Source organism: Durio zibethinus, chromosome 11, assembly GCF_047325235.1.
Source record: "Durio zibethinus cultivar Kanyao isolate XHJ-2024 chromosome 11, ASM4732523v1, whole genome shotgun sequence".
Lineage (NCBI taxonomy): Eukaryota > Viridiplantae > Streptophyta > Magnoliopsida > Malvales > Malvaceae > Durio > Durio zibethinus.
The window spans coordinates 26756793-26774379 of NC_143172.1; the positions used below are offsets into that span (position 1 = coordinate 26756793).

At 37.6% G+C, this 17587-nt stretch overlaps 3 protein-coding genes across 7 annotated transcripts; 2 read left to right on the top strand and 1 right to left on the bottom strand.

The window, feature by feature from the left end:
* The first annotated feature begins 500 nt into the window (after positions 1–500).
* Positions 501–4084, top strand: LOC111291411 (serine carboxypeptidase-like 45). 2 transcript variants are annotated; one of them, XM_089768558.1, is made up of 10 exons: positions 501–1289; positions 1439–1540; positions 1633–1728; positions 2023–2115; positions 2214–2293; positions 2394–2675; positions 2778–2902; positions 3207–3299; positions 3377–3494; positions 3628–4084. In XM_089768558.1, the coding sequence occupies exons 1-10, from the start codon at positions 1037–1039 to the stop codon at positions 3775–3777; spliced, it is 1392 nt and encodes a 463-aa protein (XP_089624684.1). In that variant the 5' UTR covers positions 501–1036; the 3' UTR covers positions 3778–4084. The 2 variants fall into 2 exon arrangements, with proteins under 2 accessions (XP_089624684.1, XP_089624683.1); XM_089768557.1 differs by having other exon boundaries at positions 2394–2902; positions 3628–3917.
* Positions 4085–4566: 482 nt separating this feature from the next.
* Positions 4567–11006, top strand: LOC111291409 (dual specificity protein phosphatase PHS1-like). Of its 3 annotated transcripts, none has more exons than XM_089768550.1 (11): positions 4567–5025; positions 5214–5291; positions 5387–5529; positions 6181–6385; positions 6852–7028; positions 7188–7348; positions 7709–8786; positions 9303–9449; positions 9574–9801; positions 10162–10319; positions 10490–11006. In XM_089768550.1, exons 1-11 carry the CDS (start codon positions 4969–4971, stop codon positions 10818–10820), a joined length of 2763 nt encoding a protein of 920 aa, XP_089624676.1. In that variant the 5' UTR covers positions 4567–4968; the 3' UTR covers positions 10821–11006. The 3 variants fall into 3 exon arrangements, with proteins under 3 accessions (XP_089624676.1, XP_089624678.1, XP_089624677.1); XM_089768552.1 differs by having other exon boundaries at positions 4996–5025; positions 5206–5291; XM_089768551.1 differs by lacking the exons at positions 4567–5025; positions 5214–5291 and having other exon boundaries at positions 5401–5529; positions 6186–6385.
* A 406-nt stretch (positions 11007–11412) lies between these two features.
* On the bottom strand, positions 11413–17354 carry LOC111291408 (ATP-dependent Clp protease ATP-binding subunit ClpA homolog CD4B, chloroplastic-like). Of its 2 annotated transcripts, none has more exons than XM_022883123.2 (10): positions 17315–17354; positions 15848–16429; positions 15297–15412; positions 15074–15193; positions 14810–14995; positions 14107–14322; positions 13476–13693; positions 13300–13375; positions 13124–13213; positions 11413–12886 (listed from the first exon to the last, which is right to left on the bottom strand). In XM_022883123.2, the coding sequence occupies exons 2-10, from the start codon at positions 16410–16412 to the stop codon at positions 11702–11704; spliced, it is 2772 nt and encodes a 923-aa protein (XP_022738858.1). In that variant the 5' UTR covers positions 16413–16429; positions 17315–17354; the 3' UTR covers positions 11413–11701. The 2 variants fall into 2 exon arrangements, with proteins under 2 accessions (XP_022738858.1, XP_022738857.1); XM_022883122.2 differs by having other exon boundaries at positions 17228–17354.
* Positions 17355–17587: the final 233 nt, after the last annotated feature.

Here is a 17587-nt window from a genome sequence, read left to right on the forward strand (position 1 = left end):
TTGCTTGCTGACTTGCTGTTATCCACTAGACTTTTTTATTCTATATGCTATGAGGATGAGTTTGACAGTAAGGTGGGAGTGATTTTCTTCATGGTGATATCGTTTTATGATTGAATTTTTAAAAATTTAATCGGTGAAAATCTCTTTGATAATGCTATCAAAGGACTCTTTACTCATGTATCTAGAAAAATACAGGATTTCTAGGGAAAATTCCAAGGTAAAAGACACATGATACTAGTACCAGACAAGTCTGGCATAAGATGAAAACAATCTTAGAGTAATTTAGGCAGAAGGGAATCATGCACTTGTATATTTCCTAGAAATCTCGCTTGCAGTGAACAGTCTTTGTGTCACTCTCAGAATCTTCAGAAAAACAGATATGGGGTTGTACTTGTAGATCAAGAAAAGTTTATCAATCCAGCCATTTATTGAAAAAAACAGTAAAAGAACCACGGAATCATGGAACCGCCTTGCCAATAACCTTCAGGATACTGTCATCCTCCTAAGAAAATTAGGAAGTGAGATTTGTTTTAAGTAGATGGAAAATGCTAGTCATTTTCAGATACTTTAGTATTTTCTGAGAAATGGAAAATAATCCTGTAAAGCCACTTTCTAAGGAACAACATGCCCTATGTTTTTTTCCGTAGTCAAAAGGGATATACAGGTTATTTTATGGTGGTTAAACTCTACAGAGAAAACACAATAAAACAAAAGCAATATAACTGTAATATTTCAGAACCTGTTATATAAAGCAGATCCGGTCCCAGATTCCATTCTCTTTTCTCTTTCAAACCATCATATTATGCTGACTCGGCCCAAATATAAGCAGACTCCAGCCATTGAGTGTCTCAGACATCTCTTTCAACACCATTTTCATGCCTGCAAGCAAAAAGCTAGAAGTGTAATGATAAAAAAACCAACTCGGGTTATTTATTTAGTACCCCACCGTTACCATCTTGTCCTCCACCGAGCAGCATTCTAAACACTCCTTAGGTGTTTTGTCTTGGTCACCTCTTCACTCCTGATTCCTGAAACTATGTGCTCTTCATCATGGAAAGCCATGGCAATTGCTGTGCTATTACTGCAGCTGTGCTTTTTCATGGAGGTTGAATCTTCTGTAGCTCACTCTGACAAAATTGTTAGGCTTCCAGGGCAACCCCGTGTGGGCTTTCAACAGTTCTCGGGATATGTTACTGTGGACGACAAGAAGCATAAAGCCCTTTTCTACTACTTTGTGGAAGCAGAAATAGATCCAGCTTCAAAGCCTTTAGTCCTTTGGTTGAATGGAGGTCTGCATCTTCTTACTTCACTACATATAAAGAAACTCAAGTCACAGGATGTGAACTACTGAAATGAACAAGAAACATTCTTTAATTTCCCAATGTGGGTGCTGTAAAATTTGGGGTGTCTGATGCGTTGCATTACTTGTTTCCTACAGGGCCTGGTTGTTCTTCACTTGGAGTAGGGGCGTTCTCTGAAAATGGGCCTTTCAGACCAAATGGAGAGGTTCTTGTTATAAATGATTACAGCTGGAACAAAGGTACTCCAGAATTCTAGTCCTTATCTCATGTCTACAATTGATTGGTAATGCCAATTACAACTGATAGATTTCAACTCCATCTGGTGTTGCAGAAGCTAATATGTTATACTTAGAGACACCAATTGGAGTGGGGTTCTCTTATTCCACTAACAGCTCCTCCTATGTAGCAGTGGATGATGAGACCACTGGTATGTTCCTTACCTCATTCATTACTTTTTCTTGACTGGTAGAGATATCAGATAACTTTAAATGCTCATCTACACCACTAACTTTTAGCCAAGTTCTCTCTCTTCTGCTGATGAAGTTTGTAATTTAATTTAATGGCTCAATAATGTTCACTTCATTGCCGACATCTTCCTTGGGATACTGTAGTTTGTTTGAAAGGACTGAAAACCGTCCATTTGCTTAGGCTTTATTTATTTCTTATTTATTTTTTGTGTTCTATTTTCTTCCAAAGTTCAATTTTCTTTAATTTTTTGTAGCCAGGGACAATCTTGTATTCTTGCAACGTTGGTACAACAAATTTCCAAATTACAGGAAGAGGGCTTTGTTTATAACAGGAGAAAGCTATGCAGGTACTTTTTTATATGTATTCCAATTTCACGTACTGTAAATTTGATACAAATGATGATTGATCTTGATGTATTACTTTTTGTTGGCTTACTGATATCAGGCCATTATATTCCTCAACTTGCAAAGCTTATGGTTGAATTCAACAAAAAGAAGAATCTGTTCAATTTGAAGGGAATCGCTGTGAGTGTTTCTATGATTCAAATTTGCATGATAAAGAAATAGTAACAAACTGAATTTGTCACTCACTTCAATTCATGCAACTTGAATTCATACTTTGCAGCTAGGTAATCCCGTTCTCGAATTTGCCACTGACTTCAATTCAAGGGCTGAATATTTCTGGTCCCATGGATTAATATCAGACTCAACCTACAAAATGTTCACCTCTCTCTGCAACTATTCTCGATATGTCAGTGAGTACTACAGAGACTCCCTTTCACCTTCTTGTTTAAGGGTGATGAACCAAGTAAGCAGAGAAACCAGTAAATTTGTGGACAAATATGATGTTACTCTTGATGTCTGCATATCATCGGTGCTCTCACAATCAATGATTATAAATCCACAGGTAACTCTTCCTCCGACGTCAACTGCATATTTGCATTCTATTGCATATTTTTCCAATATGGCTCAATTGATTTCAACTAAAATCTTCTGGTTTACCTCGCAGCAAGTATCTGAAAGGATAGACGTATGTGTCGAAGACAAAATTGTGAATTATCTAAACCGGAAAGATGTCCAGAAAGCTCTTCATTCTCGGCTTGTTGGAGTTCGCAGATGGGATGTCTGCAGCAAGTAATACTTCTTGATCAAGCTTGCAGAAAACTTGATCCCATCTATAAACCATAAACTATTTTAAGGCTTGATATAGATGTCGGAACCAAACTATTTATAGGAAAGTGTTGGATTTGCTTTTAAAAGTAAACGTCATAGGAGTTTCCACAGTCTACTTCAGCAGGAAGTATATCAAAATGAAAACAAGCTTTTAGCAACCTCTGGAAGGGCAACATAGAGAACTAACCAACTGAACTGGATTTTCTGTCATGACTTTAATCTTCTTCCAAGTAAATTTTTATTCTTCTACTGCGTTGAATGACAGCATTCTGGATTATCAGCTGCTCAACCTGGAGATCCCTACAATATCTATTGTTGGTTCACTAATCAAGGCTGGAATCCCGGTCTTGGTTTATAGGTAATGAAATCTCAATACTTTATAGCCTTAACACATCATGAAGGCTTTGCGGCTCATAAATTTGATACATGTTACAGTGGAGATCAGGATTCTGTTATCCCATTGACTGGCAGCCGCACCCTGGTAGGAGGGCTGGCAAAGGAGTTAGGATTGGAAACAACTATACCTTACAGAGTATGGTTTGAGGGGAAGCAGGTATTTTCACTAATAAACCAGGGAAATTATTTGATTTTCTTATGATGGCAGCAAGCAACAACTTGGACTAAAATGAATGAAAATAGTACCCTCTTGACAGAAATTTATGGTGATTTTTACTTTTTCTTCTCAGGTTGGTGGGTGGACTCTAGTTTATGGTAACATCCTCTCATTTGCCACAATCAGAGGCGCTTCTCATGAAGCTCCTTTCTCACAACCTGAGAGATCACTCAGGTTATTCAAGTCATTCCTTGAAGGGAAGCCTCTCCCAGGAGTTCTCTGAATCAATGTTCGTATTCATAACAATTTGTTTGAGACTTCAAGTCGGTGTGTCAAGCTGCTTGAAAATACTTGAGCAATGTCTGATGCCGGTGAAAAAGACAAAAATGAAGTTGAGTGCAATTTTTTTTATCTGGCTTTGTTGAGTGTAACTGATCTTAGCTGTGAGAAAATTTTTGTAAATAGATGTGGAGACAAATCAGAAAGTGCCTTTTGTATCTAGCCATAGATGAAAGTACTCTTTTTTCCTGCTAAATTGGTTGATCTTGTATTAACATTTTCATGACAATCAAACTTAAAAGCTTCCAACTTCCAACCCTCCATCATTTTAACCTTTTTCTTGCAGAAATCTAGATAATCTCCAATTGCAGTCAAGGAAACCAAAAAGAAGACTCCAATATCTTCTGCCTCCTGTCGACCACCACAAAATTGATGAAACCTGTATAACAGTTAACGATTTTCTTTCGAAAGAAGGAATCTTGATGTACTAAAATTTACAAACAAACCAGTCCTTGATTGTCTATGCATTCTCTGTAGTTTCAGCTACTTAGATCGTACAACATTTAAATGAATTAACAAGAAAACGCGAGACGAAGCACCCTGTTCTGACAGTAAACGCCTCTTGTGGCATGTCAAAAGCCCTGAATTCATGTCCAAGGTTCCTCCATGCTATCCAAAAATATTTTCTGGTACATGTGAAAATTGAATACCCATCTTCAAACTAGGTTCTGACAATTAGTAATTTGCAAGTGCAAGATATAGGGGACCACATGGGATAACGGTTCCAAGAAGTAGAGCTGCATGAGCATGACCCAACCTGGTGAAGGTGGCCTGGAAACCAACTATTAGAGCGTGAATGCCATCATCATTGCAGAAAAAGCACGACAGCAAAGAACCCAAACTTTTATTTCCTGCAAAACCGACTAGGCTCCAACGCCACCCCATGTTGCGGCCCACTTTTTCATTTTTGCCCGTACTAGTTTTAGTGAATAAAACAGTTAAGACTTTCACTGTCTGATTGAACAACCGCCCATTTCCAACTACAAAAAAATGGGATCTTTAATCTATTTCTTTTTTCCTAAATAAAAGCAGAATCAAACTACCTATCCCCTTTTTCCCTCGCTTTCTCTTTCTCTAATTTGACCACTCAGCACCCTTTTTTTGCCCCAAAGCTAACCCAACAATAAAAAACAGAATGGCACAACCCCAAAAAGAAACCTCTGCTTCAATCATCAACCCTCCACATCTCCAGGTAAAAAAAAGTTTTTTTTTTTCTTTTTGTTGTTTCAACCCACATCATTGCTCCCCTATATAAACCCATTATTATAAAAAAAAATTTCATTTTTCTTGTTTAGAATTTCACTGAAATCTTGGGTTTTTTTTTTTTTTTTCCATTCCCATTTCTTTGATCATTATAAATTATATATGCAAGAATTACAGGAAAAAAAGAAAGACAAAGAGCTTGACCTCGGATCTGAAGAACCTGACGCCTCATTGCCCTTAACCGTTACTTCCCGGGTAAAATGAAAACCCATTGTTGTTTTTTTCTTGTTAGAAGCTTAAAGATTTCTTAGTAATGTGAAACTGTGATGCGCAAAAAAAAAAAAATCCAGGTATTGTATATGTTGGGAGATATAACAGCAGGTCCGGCTTATCCGTTCACCCAATGGTTGGAACTGGTTCGTAAACGGAGCGGGAAATACCGATCCTCTGGCTTCCCTAACCGTCCCTACAGGCTTTACAGTATGCCTTCTAGGTATGCCATTTGATTCATTTTAGCTCAATCGTTGGTCACTACCAATAAATATGGTGTTAATTTATGAATTTTGTTTTGCTTAGCATTGCCCTGATAATTATGGAGTAATAATGGTGTTGAAGTTCTACTGAGTTGAGTTAAGACTTAGAAGTGGGTGTTAAAGGTTGCTTTGGGTTTTATTGAAAAACCCCACTTTGCTTTTATCAGTCATTTCCTCATGGGTTTTGCCTCTTTTCCTTTTAGGGAGATGGGGGTGTTTCAGCTTGGGAGTAGTGATATTTTAGACAGCATGTTGTAATTTCGACTATGGTCATATAAAGAAAAGAGGAAATCTAATATTTTGTCATTGATTTAAATAACTTGGAAGTTCTTCTTTGATTTGGATGTTCAGTTTTAGAATCACCTTTTATCCTTATCTTTAAATTTTGTCTACTACATTACTATGTTTTTACAAAATATTTTATCCTCCAGAGATAATCAGACAGAAGCCACAAAAAAAGGGGGGGGGGGGGGGTGGGGTAGATTATAACCAATGATTGACCATCCAACAATTGAATACTATTCGTTTGTAACAGAAGGAAATTGATGTGTAAAATTATTCTGGATGAGATTTTTCCTTGTTACTTAATTCTAACTGTTATTATTGTTCAGTGCAGAAGAATCACCCATTGATTCACAAAGTCTTCTGCCTACCGAGCAACATCCAGAAACCAGTTTTTGGGAAAGACTCGGTAAAGCAGCCATGTTGGACATCGAGTCAGGCTCTTTTTCCTGGGACATGCTTTCTTCACTTCACCATACTGAGCACAATAGTAGCACTGAACATTCTGAGGATGAACAGAATAAAGCCCTTGAGGTGTGTAATACAGTTTAACCATTATAGGTGGAATTTCCTTTCTTCAAATTTATGTTAGCATTCCAGAATTATTTGGTGGCAAAATTACTAATAGTGAAGGAACTTTCAATGTTTTTCCTTTAGTGCTACTATTGTTTTATTTGCTAATCTGGTCTCTTCCTACATGGGACTCCAATTCATCTAACTTCAAATATAATTTTTTTCTTATATCCTTAAATGGATTCGTTTATTCAATAGTATGAGATAGTTTTCAGATACCAATACAAGGGAAATATTCATAAACAATGAAAGTGTCAAACTGCTAGAGTTTGTATAATAAATTCCATGTGCATTTTGTCTGCTCAAAGATCTGGGCATGCGTTCATGTAGCAAGAGTGAAGACTTTGCTTGACTCATAGATAAATTACTTCCTAATTAGTTAAATTCGTATACGCTGCCTCATTTATCTTAAGTTGTCTGTATTTAGGTTACTGTCAATTCTGGAGGAGTTGTTTTCTTTGCATTATTCAACCAACCTGGGCTTGATGGTACTTCTCCAAAGGAAGCAGCAGCTGTTTTAAAGTTTGCGTCTTCAAGGATGGCCACGCAATCAGAACGCCTAGGTTATGAGTTTGCAAAGTGGCTAGGAATCCGGACTCCTCAGGTTATACCTTTATAGTTAGCTGTCCTGTGATTCTACCAGATTTGTATATAATTCCAACCTTACCTCAAACACTCTGTTGAACGTTTTGTGTTTTATCTTCATTTCTTTACCCTTTCTTTTTAACTCTCATTTTGATGATTGCTTGTTCTTCTGGATCAGGCTAGAGTAATTCATAATTCTAGCCCAGAGTGGCTTCAAATAAAGGAAGCTGCACAGAAAGCAAGAGTTACAGCAACCTCAGAAGGAGATGAAATAGGTGAAGTCACATGTTCAGAACTTTTGGAGGCACTAGAGCTCAGCCGATGCCTTTTTCTGATGAGGTGAGAACAAAACCTGGATTGGTTAGACTGTAATGATCATTAAATCAGCTGAGGTTGTGGTTATGGCCATATGATTCCATTGATTGGTGCATGACTAAGAGCCTTAGAAGTTAGAAGTTTGGGCTCTGAAAATTCTTATATCAAACAATGTATTGTAGGGTTGTCTCCATTGAAGGAGCAACTGGTTCATGATTGCTGCAAGGTTATCATATTATTAATGCACGCAGTAGTCATGATTCCTTATGCACACAATAGTTAGGTAAAATTTGAGAACAATTAGAGAGGAGAGCTTGATATCCAAGGAAAATAGTTACATTATTGTATGCAGCATTTTGAACATAAAGAACCATGTCTTTGCAGTTATGTTCATGGATCCCCTTTGTTAGAAAGCTTAAATGCATTTAATTCAAGAGAGACTGCAGCAGCTCTGGGTAGGGTCTTGATGTTGGACCTTGTCATCAGAAATGAAGATAGACTCCCTTGCCATCAACTAAGATGGCGTGGTAATCCTGCAAATTTGTTGTTAGCAGACCAAACAAGCTCTGCAAATATTGGCTCTTTGGATGAAGCCTTTGACTCTGCAATCAAGCGATTCCATCCAGGGGTGATTAGAGCTATTCAAAACGAACGAAGGGCATCTTCAGTTGACAGCAAATTAAGTGCTCATAGTCAAGGACTTGTATCACAGAGCTCTGATCTTTCTGATGTCACAGTATCACCAAAATCTAGTGACATGAGCCTAGTAAGTCCTCCAACATGCGGTGAATCATTCCATTCTGATTCCCCCATTGTGGCTATAGACTCTGGTGTACCTCGTCGGCCCCCTGTTGGAAAACGTGCAAATGACCAAGTAATTTATCCTAAATTGGTTGAGTTACTTCTTAACAGTTCTAATTTCTCCTCCAACTTGTTACATGATATAACATGTGGGAAGTTAGGATCTGCGCCACCAGAAGATGGTGAAACAACTGATATACGGGGAAAGGAGAAAAACTCAGTTATTCAGGAATTTCGTAGTGGATTCCGTGCAGCTTTAAGGGATCTGCAGGGATTCCATATATTCCTGCTGACACTTCATCAAAAGCTAGATAGCTTGTTACGTCAATTTTTGATGATTTTAAATAAGACATCAGGGGACTTAGACAAGGAGGATTTTGCGGTTCCTGAGTCACCATTACATCCTAGCCTTGGAGTTGCTCCTTCCCCATCTACTCCAACTAGGGAGCGGGTCCTTAGCGATAACCAATCAGATTCTAGTGATTCGGAGTTACAGAGAACGGCTCCAAAGTCATCATCTTCTGGACACAGAGAAAGCATGGACTCTAATTCTCCTATGTCACGAGAAGGCTGGCATGGAAAGTTCTACAAAGGTAGTGGAGAGCCATTTCGGAGCTTGCGTTTGACTGCAAAGCTCCGAGACTTCCATAAGTTTGCCAAGGTTTGTCATACTTGTAAACAAAATGGAATGTCATTTTATAAGACATACGGTCTCAAAAGGGAAAATAGATATATTTACAATTTATGGAAATTACTGAAATGCCATTGTGTTTGTATGTGTGTGTGTGTTTTTTACATCAAAGTCTTATCTTGATAATAGTATATGCATGGGTTGAGTCTTCTATACCAACCAATCTTGTAGAAAAATATGAAAAGGATATAACAATATCTTGGATTCCTGTCACCGAGTCTGCTTTGACAGGATTAATGCCAATTATCAGTGTTTATGGCATTTAACAATAACATCAAGCTTGTAGGGAGTGTAAAATTATTTTAAAGAGTTTTGATCACTTCTGTAGCTGGTATGCTATGATGTGTTGTATAAATATGTTTTGTAGTATAGTGTTTGGAATTTTCCACTCCGGGACAATGCCTTGTAAAATGAATTACGGTAACTTTTCCCTAGGTTAAACTTTTGTTTGTAATGCTTCCTTGTGTAATCCAATTTTGCACTCAGGTTGATGCTGAATCAAGCAGAGATTTGGAACAATGGAATGAAATGCTTAAAAATGATGCTGTTAAACTTTGCCAGGAGAACAATTTCAATACAGGATTTTTTGAGGGAAGCGATAATAACAGTGTTGTCGATGCTTATGAATTGAAGGTAATACCTTCATTCAACTTCTTGGCCTTCTTTCTATTCAGTTGATAGATAGCTTTACTTAGGTTTTGAGGTAGCATTTCTGCAAGATACTAATTGTCTCTTTTTTTGCTATTATAAAATACAGGTTAGGCTTGAGCACATTCTTGAGAGGATAGCATTGATATCTGAGGCTGCTAATACAGAGAAACCTTCTTTAATTACTAGGAGCTTGTTCATTGGTGGGGCACTGGCTGCAAGATCTGTTTTCACACTTCAGCATTTAGGAATTACTCATATATTGTGTTTATGCTCCAATGAAATTGGACAGTCAGACTCTCAGTACCCTGACCTATTTGAGTACAAAAATTTTTCCGTAAGTACTTCACTTTCTTCCCCTCTAGTTTTTGTTAGTATGTTTCAAATGAAGAAAGGTTTCCTGGTTTGTTTGATGCATCCAGATGAAATCCTATTGTAGTTTTTGCCTATTTTCTCTTCTATGGGACATCAGTCCTTAAGTCCAAATACACCTGAACCAAAAATTCTAAAACATTAACTGTTGCAGTGGAGAACTGTAGTGGTAATGGTAATAGCGTTCTTCTTTTTGCACACTATCAATAGACTCGGTTCCAAGGAAGTGTTGTTGATTGTACAACCCTGTGATTCCTTTTCTTAGTTTTTCACTACCTGTGTGGAAACTTCTTTCGTAACATTGGTAGCATGCCTCATTGAACAGATATGTGACAATGAAGATTCAAACATCAGCAGTATCTTTGAAGAAGCTTGTGATTTTATTGATCATGTGGAACAAATAGGTGGAAGGGTTTTAGTTCATTGCTTCGAAGGGAAAAGTAGGAGTGCCACGGTAGTGATCGCATACCTGATGCTTCGGAAGTAAGTAATATGTCATGCTTTATACTTTCGAAAACTTAAACATAGAAGGCTACATTGATTATATAAACAACCTCCAATATCAGTAAACCTTAGGTTTCACTGGAACCATGTTGCGTGACTGTAGCTTTTTTTTTTTCTATCAAGTCAAATATTTTAGCTATCATGGGCAGGAACTTAACTTTATTAGAAGCTTGGAACGCTCTCAAGCGAGTTCACCGTCGAGCACAGCCAAATGATGGGTTTGCAAGGATTCTATTGGATCTTGATCGGGAACAGCATGGGAAGGTTTCAATGGAGTGGCATCCACGAAAACCAATGATGAAAGTCTGTCCAATTTGTGGGAAGAATGCTGGTTTGAGCAGCAGCTCGCTCAAGGTTCATTTGCAGAAAGCACACAAGAAGCTGTCTTCAGGGAGTGTGGACAGTGCAATGACCATGGAGATGCAAAAAACTTTGGATGCGCTCAAAATGAACCGTGGTGGGAGCGTAAGCCCCACATAGAGACAGTCTCATTCAGTTATGGATGAGCAGCAGCAGAACTTTCTTTTTGTTGCAATGGAAACCCTAAGGAATTATCAATTCCTGAATTGGCTGCTGCTCTTGCCAATCTATAGGCGTGAGTTCAACTCTTCTCAATCCCATTTTGTAATATCTTACATGGGTGAAAGAAAATTAACTTTGTCTTTACAGAGATATTTTCCTTGTTACTGTAAGCGGATCAAGACAGGGTATTCTTGGTTTAAAATTATTTTTAGACTGCATTAACCATTGTTTTCACTCAATAAAATAAATGAAACGCAATTAGTCAGTGATTTGTTATTTCTATTATATACTGTTATTTTCACCATAGGATCATATAACTTTGCTAGGTTCAAAGAGGGTCGTCTGTTATGTAGTAAACAGAGCCAATTCCAGGCTTTGCAGATGTTGCATATTATTTATTATGCAAGAAGCAAAGAATTTACAAGATATAATCCTGCAATGCCCACCAAAAGCATAACTGTCCTACCAGCTCCAAATATGGACAAGTTTCCAGATGTGGATCAGTAAAGAACAACCTGAAGGTATTGATTCATGTTCGAATATAAGAAAAGGACCATAAAAACATTTTGAATGCATTTCCATCTAATTCAAACAAATATATCCATACATTTTATTGTGAAGTAAACTGCCAACCTAACCCTACCAGCATCCTTCTTTGCTCCTTCCAACTATGCATGCGATTTAGTGTAAGAAATACAGCTTCAATGTCCACAGACAAGTAATCAATGGCTTCCAATTTTACTACTAAGTAGTCCTTACAAGAAAACAGACTGCAACTAGTATAGCCAGTTCAATGAAAAAGAAAAGGTACAGACAACATATCAAAAAAGGCTATTTGGTTACATAACTGGAATTGGATCAGCCAATGACTCAGGAGTACCACTGCTGCCATTGAGAACTGTAACGTTTCCGTCAGAATCAACATCCACAATTACTGAATCGCCCTCCTTGATTTCCCTAGCAAGCATTTTCTCAGCCATGCTGTCCTCGAGAAGTCTCATGATGGCTCTTCTCAAAGGCCTTGCTCCATAGCTTGGGTTGTACCCTTCCTCCACCACCCTCTCTTTGAACCTTTCAGTCACTTGAAGCTCTATATCTTTGGCTTTAAGCCTGTCAAACACCTCCTTAAGCATTATATCAGCTATCTCCTTCACTTCCAACTTGGTGAGCTGTCTGAAAACAATCATCTCATCCAATCTATTCAAGAACTCGGGCCTGAAATATTGCTTCAGTTCATCTGTCACCAGGCTCTTTATTCTATTGTAACTGCTGTCCTTCTCATCATCATCAAAAAGATCAAATCCCATCCGTCGGCCACCCTTCTCAATTACACTGCTTCCAACATTAGATGTCATTATCAGAAGGGTATTCTTGAAATCCACAGTTCTTCCTTTACTGTCAGTCAACCTTCCATCCTCAAGTATCTGAAGCATCATGTTAAAGACATCAGGATGGGCCTTCTCAATCTCATCAAAAAGTACTACAGTGTATGGTCGTCTTCTAACAGCCTCAGTTAGCTGACCACCCTCAGTATAACCAACATACCCAGGAGGTGAACCAATTAGCTTGGACACTGTGTGTCTTTCCATGAACTCACTCATATCAAGTCGAATCATGGCTTCTTCAGAGCCAAAATAGTAAGCAGCTAGAGCCTTTGCTAGTTCTGACTTACCTACACCAGTTGGTCCAGAAAAGATGAAGCTAGCAATTGGCCGATTGGGATTCTTGAGTCCAACACGTGCACGTCGAATAGCACGGCTAATGGCTTGAACAGCTTCATCCTGACCAATGACTCGCTTATGAAGAGTCTCTTCCATCTTAAGGAGTCGATCAGATTCATCAGTTGATACTTTCTCAACAGGAATACCAGTCCATGAAGAGACTATATGCTGAATATCCACTTCAGTCACAACAGGACCTCCATCCCCTGCCTCTGCCTCCGCCTTACTCATCTCCTTGTCTTTCTCTTGGATTGCAGTGATCTGAGCCCTAAGCTCAATTTCTCGATCACGTAATTCCCCGGCCTGTACAAAAGAATGTATTGTGATATGAATTAAGCTAAACCAAAGATTGTCAAAATCGAAAAAGAAAAACAATGGTTGCCACTTAACAGCGTCATAAGATAACAAATCTTTGAGGCCATCACACAATCCAACAAGAAGAAGATAGGACCCAGAGAAGGACCATTAAAATATTTTGATCCACCCTCTAAAAGAAATCAACAAAAAATGGCCCCATGAAAACTCTTAACACTTTTGTACCTTCTCAAAGTCCTGGCTGCGAACTGCTTCATTCTTTGACTTTGTGATCTGCCTGAGCTCTTTTTCAAGCTCTCTAGCTTCCTCAGGGAGCTGCAACAACAATAATATCATCAAATCAACTTGAGAAAGAAAGGCAAATAAGAATCACTTATGACTAGATTGTAACGTAAGCATGCCTGTGCATGACGAAGACGAACACGAGAACCGGCTTCATCAATCAAGTCAATTGCTTTGTCAGGTAGAAAACGGTCACTGAAGCATATAGAAAGCAAGGTGAGGAAAAAAACTGCACTTCCATTTCAGTGACTAAGCAATTATGAAAATACTTTATGAAAATAAGGTGACCACATGCCTGATGTACTGGTATGACAGCTGTGCAGCAGAAATTAAGGCCTCATCTGTGTAACGAAGCTTGTGATGAATCTCATAACGCTCTCGCAAACCTTTCAAAATCTGTATAGTTTCATCCACAGATGGTTCAGGCACTTTAACTGGCTGGAATCGTCTTTCCAAAGCTGGGTCTTTCTCGATATGCTTTCTGTATTCATCGAGTGTTGTAGCTCCAATACACTGCATGAATTCAAATAAAATATATAAGAAACAGCCAGATTTTGTTAAAATAACAGAGCAATAGGTTGCATTACCCCAATACTATAACTTCAACAGTAGCACAAATACGAGATATAACAATATGCTTCACTTACACCTTGCTAAATAGAAATATCCAACATAAGCAAGCAATAGGTAGGGCCCAAATAATTCAGATTGAACTGAGATATAACAATCAACTGTAGTCTCCAAAAGATTATATCATTTAGTGAAATTGTGAAGAAAAATTCGAGTAGTATATTATTATGCAGCACCAGCCAATCCAACTTAGAAAATACTGGCAAAACTCACAGATGCTTTCCCATTTCCTTCCTTTGTTTGCTACCAAAACATAAAATACACGGTACAATCCCCATTCTAAGAACAAAATTTACCTGCAATTCACCTCTAGCAAGAGCTGGCTTCAAGATATTGGCAGCATCAATAGCACCTTCTGCAGCTCCTGCTCCAATTAAGGTGTGCACCTCATCAATAAACAATATTATCTCATCACTTTGCTTAATTTCATCCATTAGTTTCTTCAATCTTTCCTCAAACTCTCCACGATATTTTGTTCCAGCAACAAGGAGACCCATATCAAGTGTTGTAACCTAATAAGAAAACAGCCATAAATGCACACTTCTCACTGGGAAAAAAAAAAGTACAAAAAATGACAAATTTTGAAAGCTCTTGTAATTTTTTTTGGCTGCCTTTGGGCAAGACCCTTATAGTTTGAGATATCTCAAATTTGATTAAAGTAATAACATAAAACTCCAAATTTTAAGCAACCAAAATCTCTAGTGACCAACACTGTTTCATGTCATGTATATTAATGCAGTAAAAATTCTAGGGAAAAATTATCCATAACGCAGATTGATGTTATACGTGCATTACACAGCAATTTAGTATGCAAATTGTGCAAAATTGATGTAGGTTTGACGCAATTCTAAATGAGAACATGCAAAACTATTACCAGATTTGCATGTCAGAACTGCAGCACAAATCCAAAAACATGAAAAACAAAATTAAATTACGATCAATTCTTTTAATCCCTGAGCTAAGGTATAATGTTTTTAATGCTGAGAGGCATGTATGCACCTTCTTTCCCTCAATTGTATCAGGAACATCACCACTAGCAATACGTTGAGCAAGGCCTTCTGCAATTGCTGTTTTTCCAACACCAGGTTCTCCGATAAGACATGGGTTATTTTTGGTCCGTCTACCCAATATTTGGACAACACGTTCTATTTGAATCTGCCTCCCAACAACAGGATCCAATTTACCCTGAAAGTCGGGAAATACTGCTTAGAAAATAGCACATACATATACTTGGATGATAAAACAGATAAACAAATTTCTTACCTCCTCAGCTAGTTTAGTCAAATTGGTTCCATATTCCTCAAGTGTTGGCATCTTTGTGTTGCCAGTTGATCCCCCAGAAACAACACTAACTTCATTGCCCTCACCAACCATGCGAATAACCTAGTCAATCAAATGGATGATTAAACCCCTTAAGTTTTTTATATTGAAAAAAAAAAAAAACAGAAATTTGAAAAAAGATCAAATCAATAAAAGAATTTCTTACCTGTGTGCGGATATTACTTGGGTCAGCACCTAAATTCTCAAGAACACGGGCTGCTACACCTTCACCTTCTCGAAGCAATCCAAGAAGAAGATGCTCTGATCCTATATAATTATGGCCTGAAATTTTCATAAAAAAAGATTAAATGGTTAATCAAAGTAAAATTTCCAAGTCCAGAGAGCATGCATTATAAACCAAATGAAGACAGGAGTAAGTCCTAGCTAGTGTTTAGGGATTTGATGAGACAAGCTAAAAGCATACACCTAAACTCCATGCTCATTTAAAGATGAAGGAATAGGCTCCCCACAACCACAATAATCCTTTAATACTACTTTTTCTTTTTATCTCTTTCATCATGTGAAATGATTTTCTTATAGGTTAAGTCAAATGGCAATTTGATTCACATCTTTTGTTATTTGAATAACCAACACAAATAAAATGAAAGCCAAATGAAAATTGATAATACAGTAGCTCTCCATGCTAGCTAAATTCCCAGTTTAAAAGATGTGGTAAAATAATTAAAATCGAAAAGTAGAAAATATATAGAGAGATACCAAGGTGGCGGGCTTCTTCCAATGAGAGTTCCAGAACACGTTTTGCTCGAGGAGTAAATGGAATCTCCACAGCAACAAAACCACTGCCCCTTCCAATTATCTTCTCCACTTCTACACGTGCATCTTTAAGATTGATTCCCATGGATTTAAGAACTTTCGCAGCAATTCCGGTACCTTCACCAATAAGGCCCAATAAAATTTGCTCAGTACCAACAAAATTATGGCCGAGCCGTCTGGCTTCCTCTTGGGCAAGCATAATTACTTTAATTGCTTTTTCTGTGAAGCGCTCAAACATTGCTTTTGGAACAAATCTGCTACCTCTTCCTCGTCGGGAAGAGACCGAAATTGCAACCTTAGAACGGAAATCTTCGCCAAATCCGACCACATTATCTAAAGAAATTGAACCCCGCAACCCAGAGACACTCCTTATCCTCAATCCAGGTGTTTGTAAACTGCAACTCATTTTGGTAGACCTTTTTGATTTCCCAGATTCTTTGGACGGACCATGACTTCGACTAGTGACTAAAGCAGGTACAATCGTCGACTGAGCCAGAACCTTAGCCATCACTACTACTAAGCAATCTGCATTTAGTAATGAAACAAGTCAACAGGAATGAATACACCAAAAGGGACAATTATAAAAACTTGCATTCTTCGGAAAATTACCAGACTCCACTAAGTATAAATAAATGTTATAAATCATTAATAACAATCAGAGCTTTCGAAGAACAAAGTGAAACAAGAAAGAAGACAACATATAATCTCAAAGTCAATTAAAAGTGAATTACCAGGTGCCTCTGTATAGATAATTTTATTGCCATAGTTATAGCACTTCTTCAAGCAAAACCTAAATTCATGGCATTTGTCAAGAAAAACATAAACCCAACAGATTCAACTAACACTAATACTACATAACTTCTGCCAACAAAGTTCTCAGCACAATTATTGATCATTGATTGAAAGCTAAGGTGCAATAATAAAAAACATGAAATACTATTGAATCGAACAGATGAAATGCAGTGAACCAATAACTTAAATTAAAAAGCTTCGTACTTTCAATGGGATTACCATCAACATAATATCAACAAATTTATCCAATTTCAAAAGGTAGGTTATTCACCTTATCTATTAACAATCACTACAGAAAACAAGAAACCCAGAAGTGAAAAAATAATTATTAAAGAAAAGAATCAACAAACACCAATTAGAACCCAAACCAACCAAACCAAAACCCTAAATCAGATTTTCTGAAAAAACAAAGTAATTTCAAACTAAGAGAAACAAAAGATGAAAAACCTAAACTTTGAAAAAGCCCAGAAACACATAAGAAAACATCAAATTAAAGCTAAAAAAAAAAAAAAAAACCCAAAATAAACTCACCTAGAAAAAGAAAGATAAACTAAAATAGAGAACCAATTAGAGTAAAAAAAGGGTCTTTTCTTTCAGAAAATGCAAAGGAAAGAGGACCTTTCTCTGTTTTTCATTTATCTACTGGAAATGGTCGGCCGAAGAGAAAATCAAGAGGATGGATGTGGTTTATATTAACACACACTCTCTGTCTCTCCTTTTTTTTTTTTTTTCCATTTTTTTCTATTTCAGTATTTCTTTACCCAAACGCCATTTTCCCTTTTGTTATCCTCTGCGCCGACTCTCCTCATCTTCCATCGAATTCCCCGGTTCTGATTTTGACTTCTTTGGATTTGAGGGTCTATAACCTGACGCGTGGACCTTCAGGTTTTT

What these genes read in the sequence shown, in the direction of transcription:
- LOC111291411 (XM_089768557.1), top strand. Translation starts at nt 1,037, where the DNA reads ATGTGCTCTTCATCATGGAAAGCCATGGCAATTGCTGTGCTATTACTG. An exon ending in AGTGGATGATGAGACCACTG is followed by an intron (nt 1,729 to 2,022) that starts GTATGTTCCTTA and finishes AATTTTTTGTAG; the next exon opens with CCAGGGACAATCTTGTATTC. An exon ending in TATGGTTTGAGGGGAAGCAG is followed by an intron (nt 3,495 to 3,627) that starts GTATTTTCACTA and finishes TTTTCTTCTCAG; the next exon opens with GTTGGTGGGTGGACTCTAGT.
- LOC111291409 (XM_089768550.1), top strand. Translation starts at nt 4,969, where the DNA reads ATGGCACAACCCCAAAAAGAAACCTCTGCTTCAATCATCAACCCTCCA. An exon ending in TCAACCCTCCACATCTCCAG is followed by an intron (nt 5,026 to 5,213) that starts GTAAAAAAAAGT and finishes CAAGAATTACAG; the next exon opens with GAAAAAAAGAAAGACAAAGA. An exon ending in AACAGAATAAAGCCCTTGAG is followed by an intron (nt 6,386 to 6,851) that starts GTGTGTAATACA and finishes GTCTGTATTTAG; the next exon opens with GTTACTGTCAATTCTGGAGG.
- LOC111291408 (XM_022883123.2), bottom strand. Translation starts at nt 16,412, where the DNA reads ATGGCTAAGGTTCTGGCTCAGTCGACGATTGTACCTGCTTTAGTCACT. An exon ending in ATACAATTGAGGGAAAGAAG is followed by an intron (nt 14,323 to 14,809) that starts GTGCATACATGC and finishes TTTTCTTATTAG; the next exon opens with GTTACAACACTTGATATGGG. An exon ending in GCAGCCAGGACTTTGAGAAG is followed by an intron (nt 12,887 to 13,123) that starts GTACAAAAGTGT and finishes TCTTTTGTACAG; the next exon opens with GCCGGGGAATTACGTGATCG.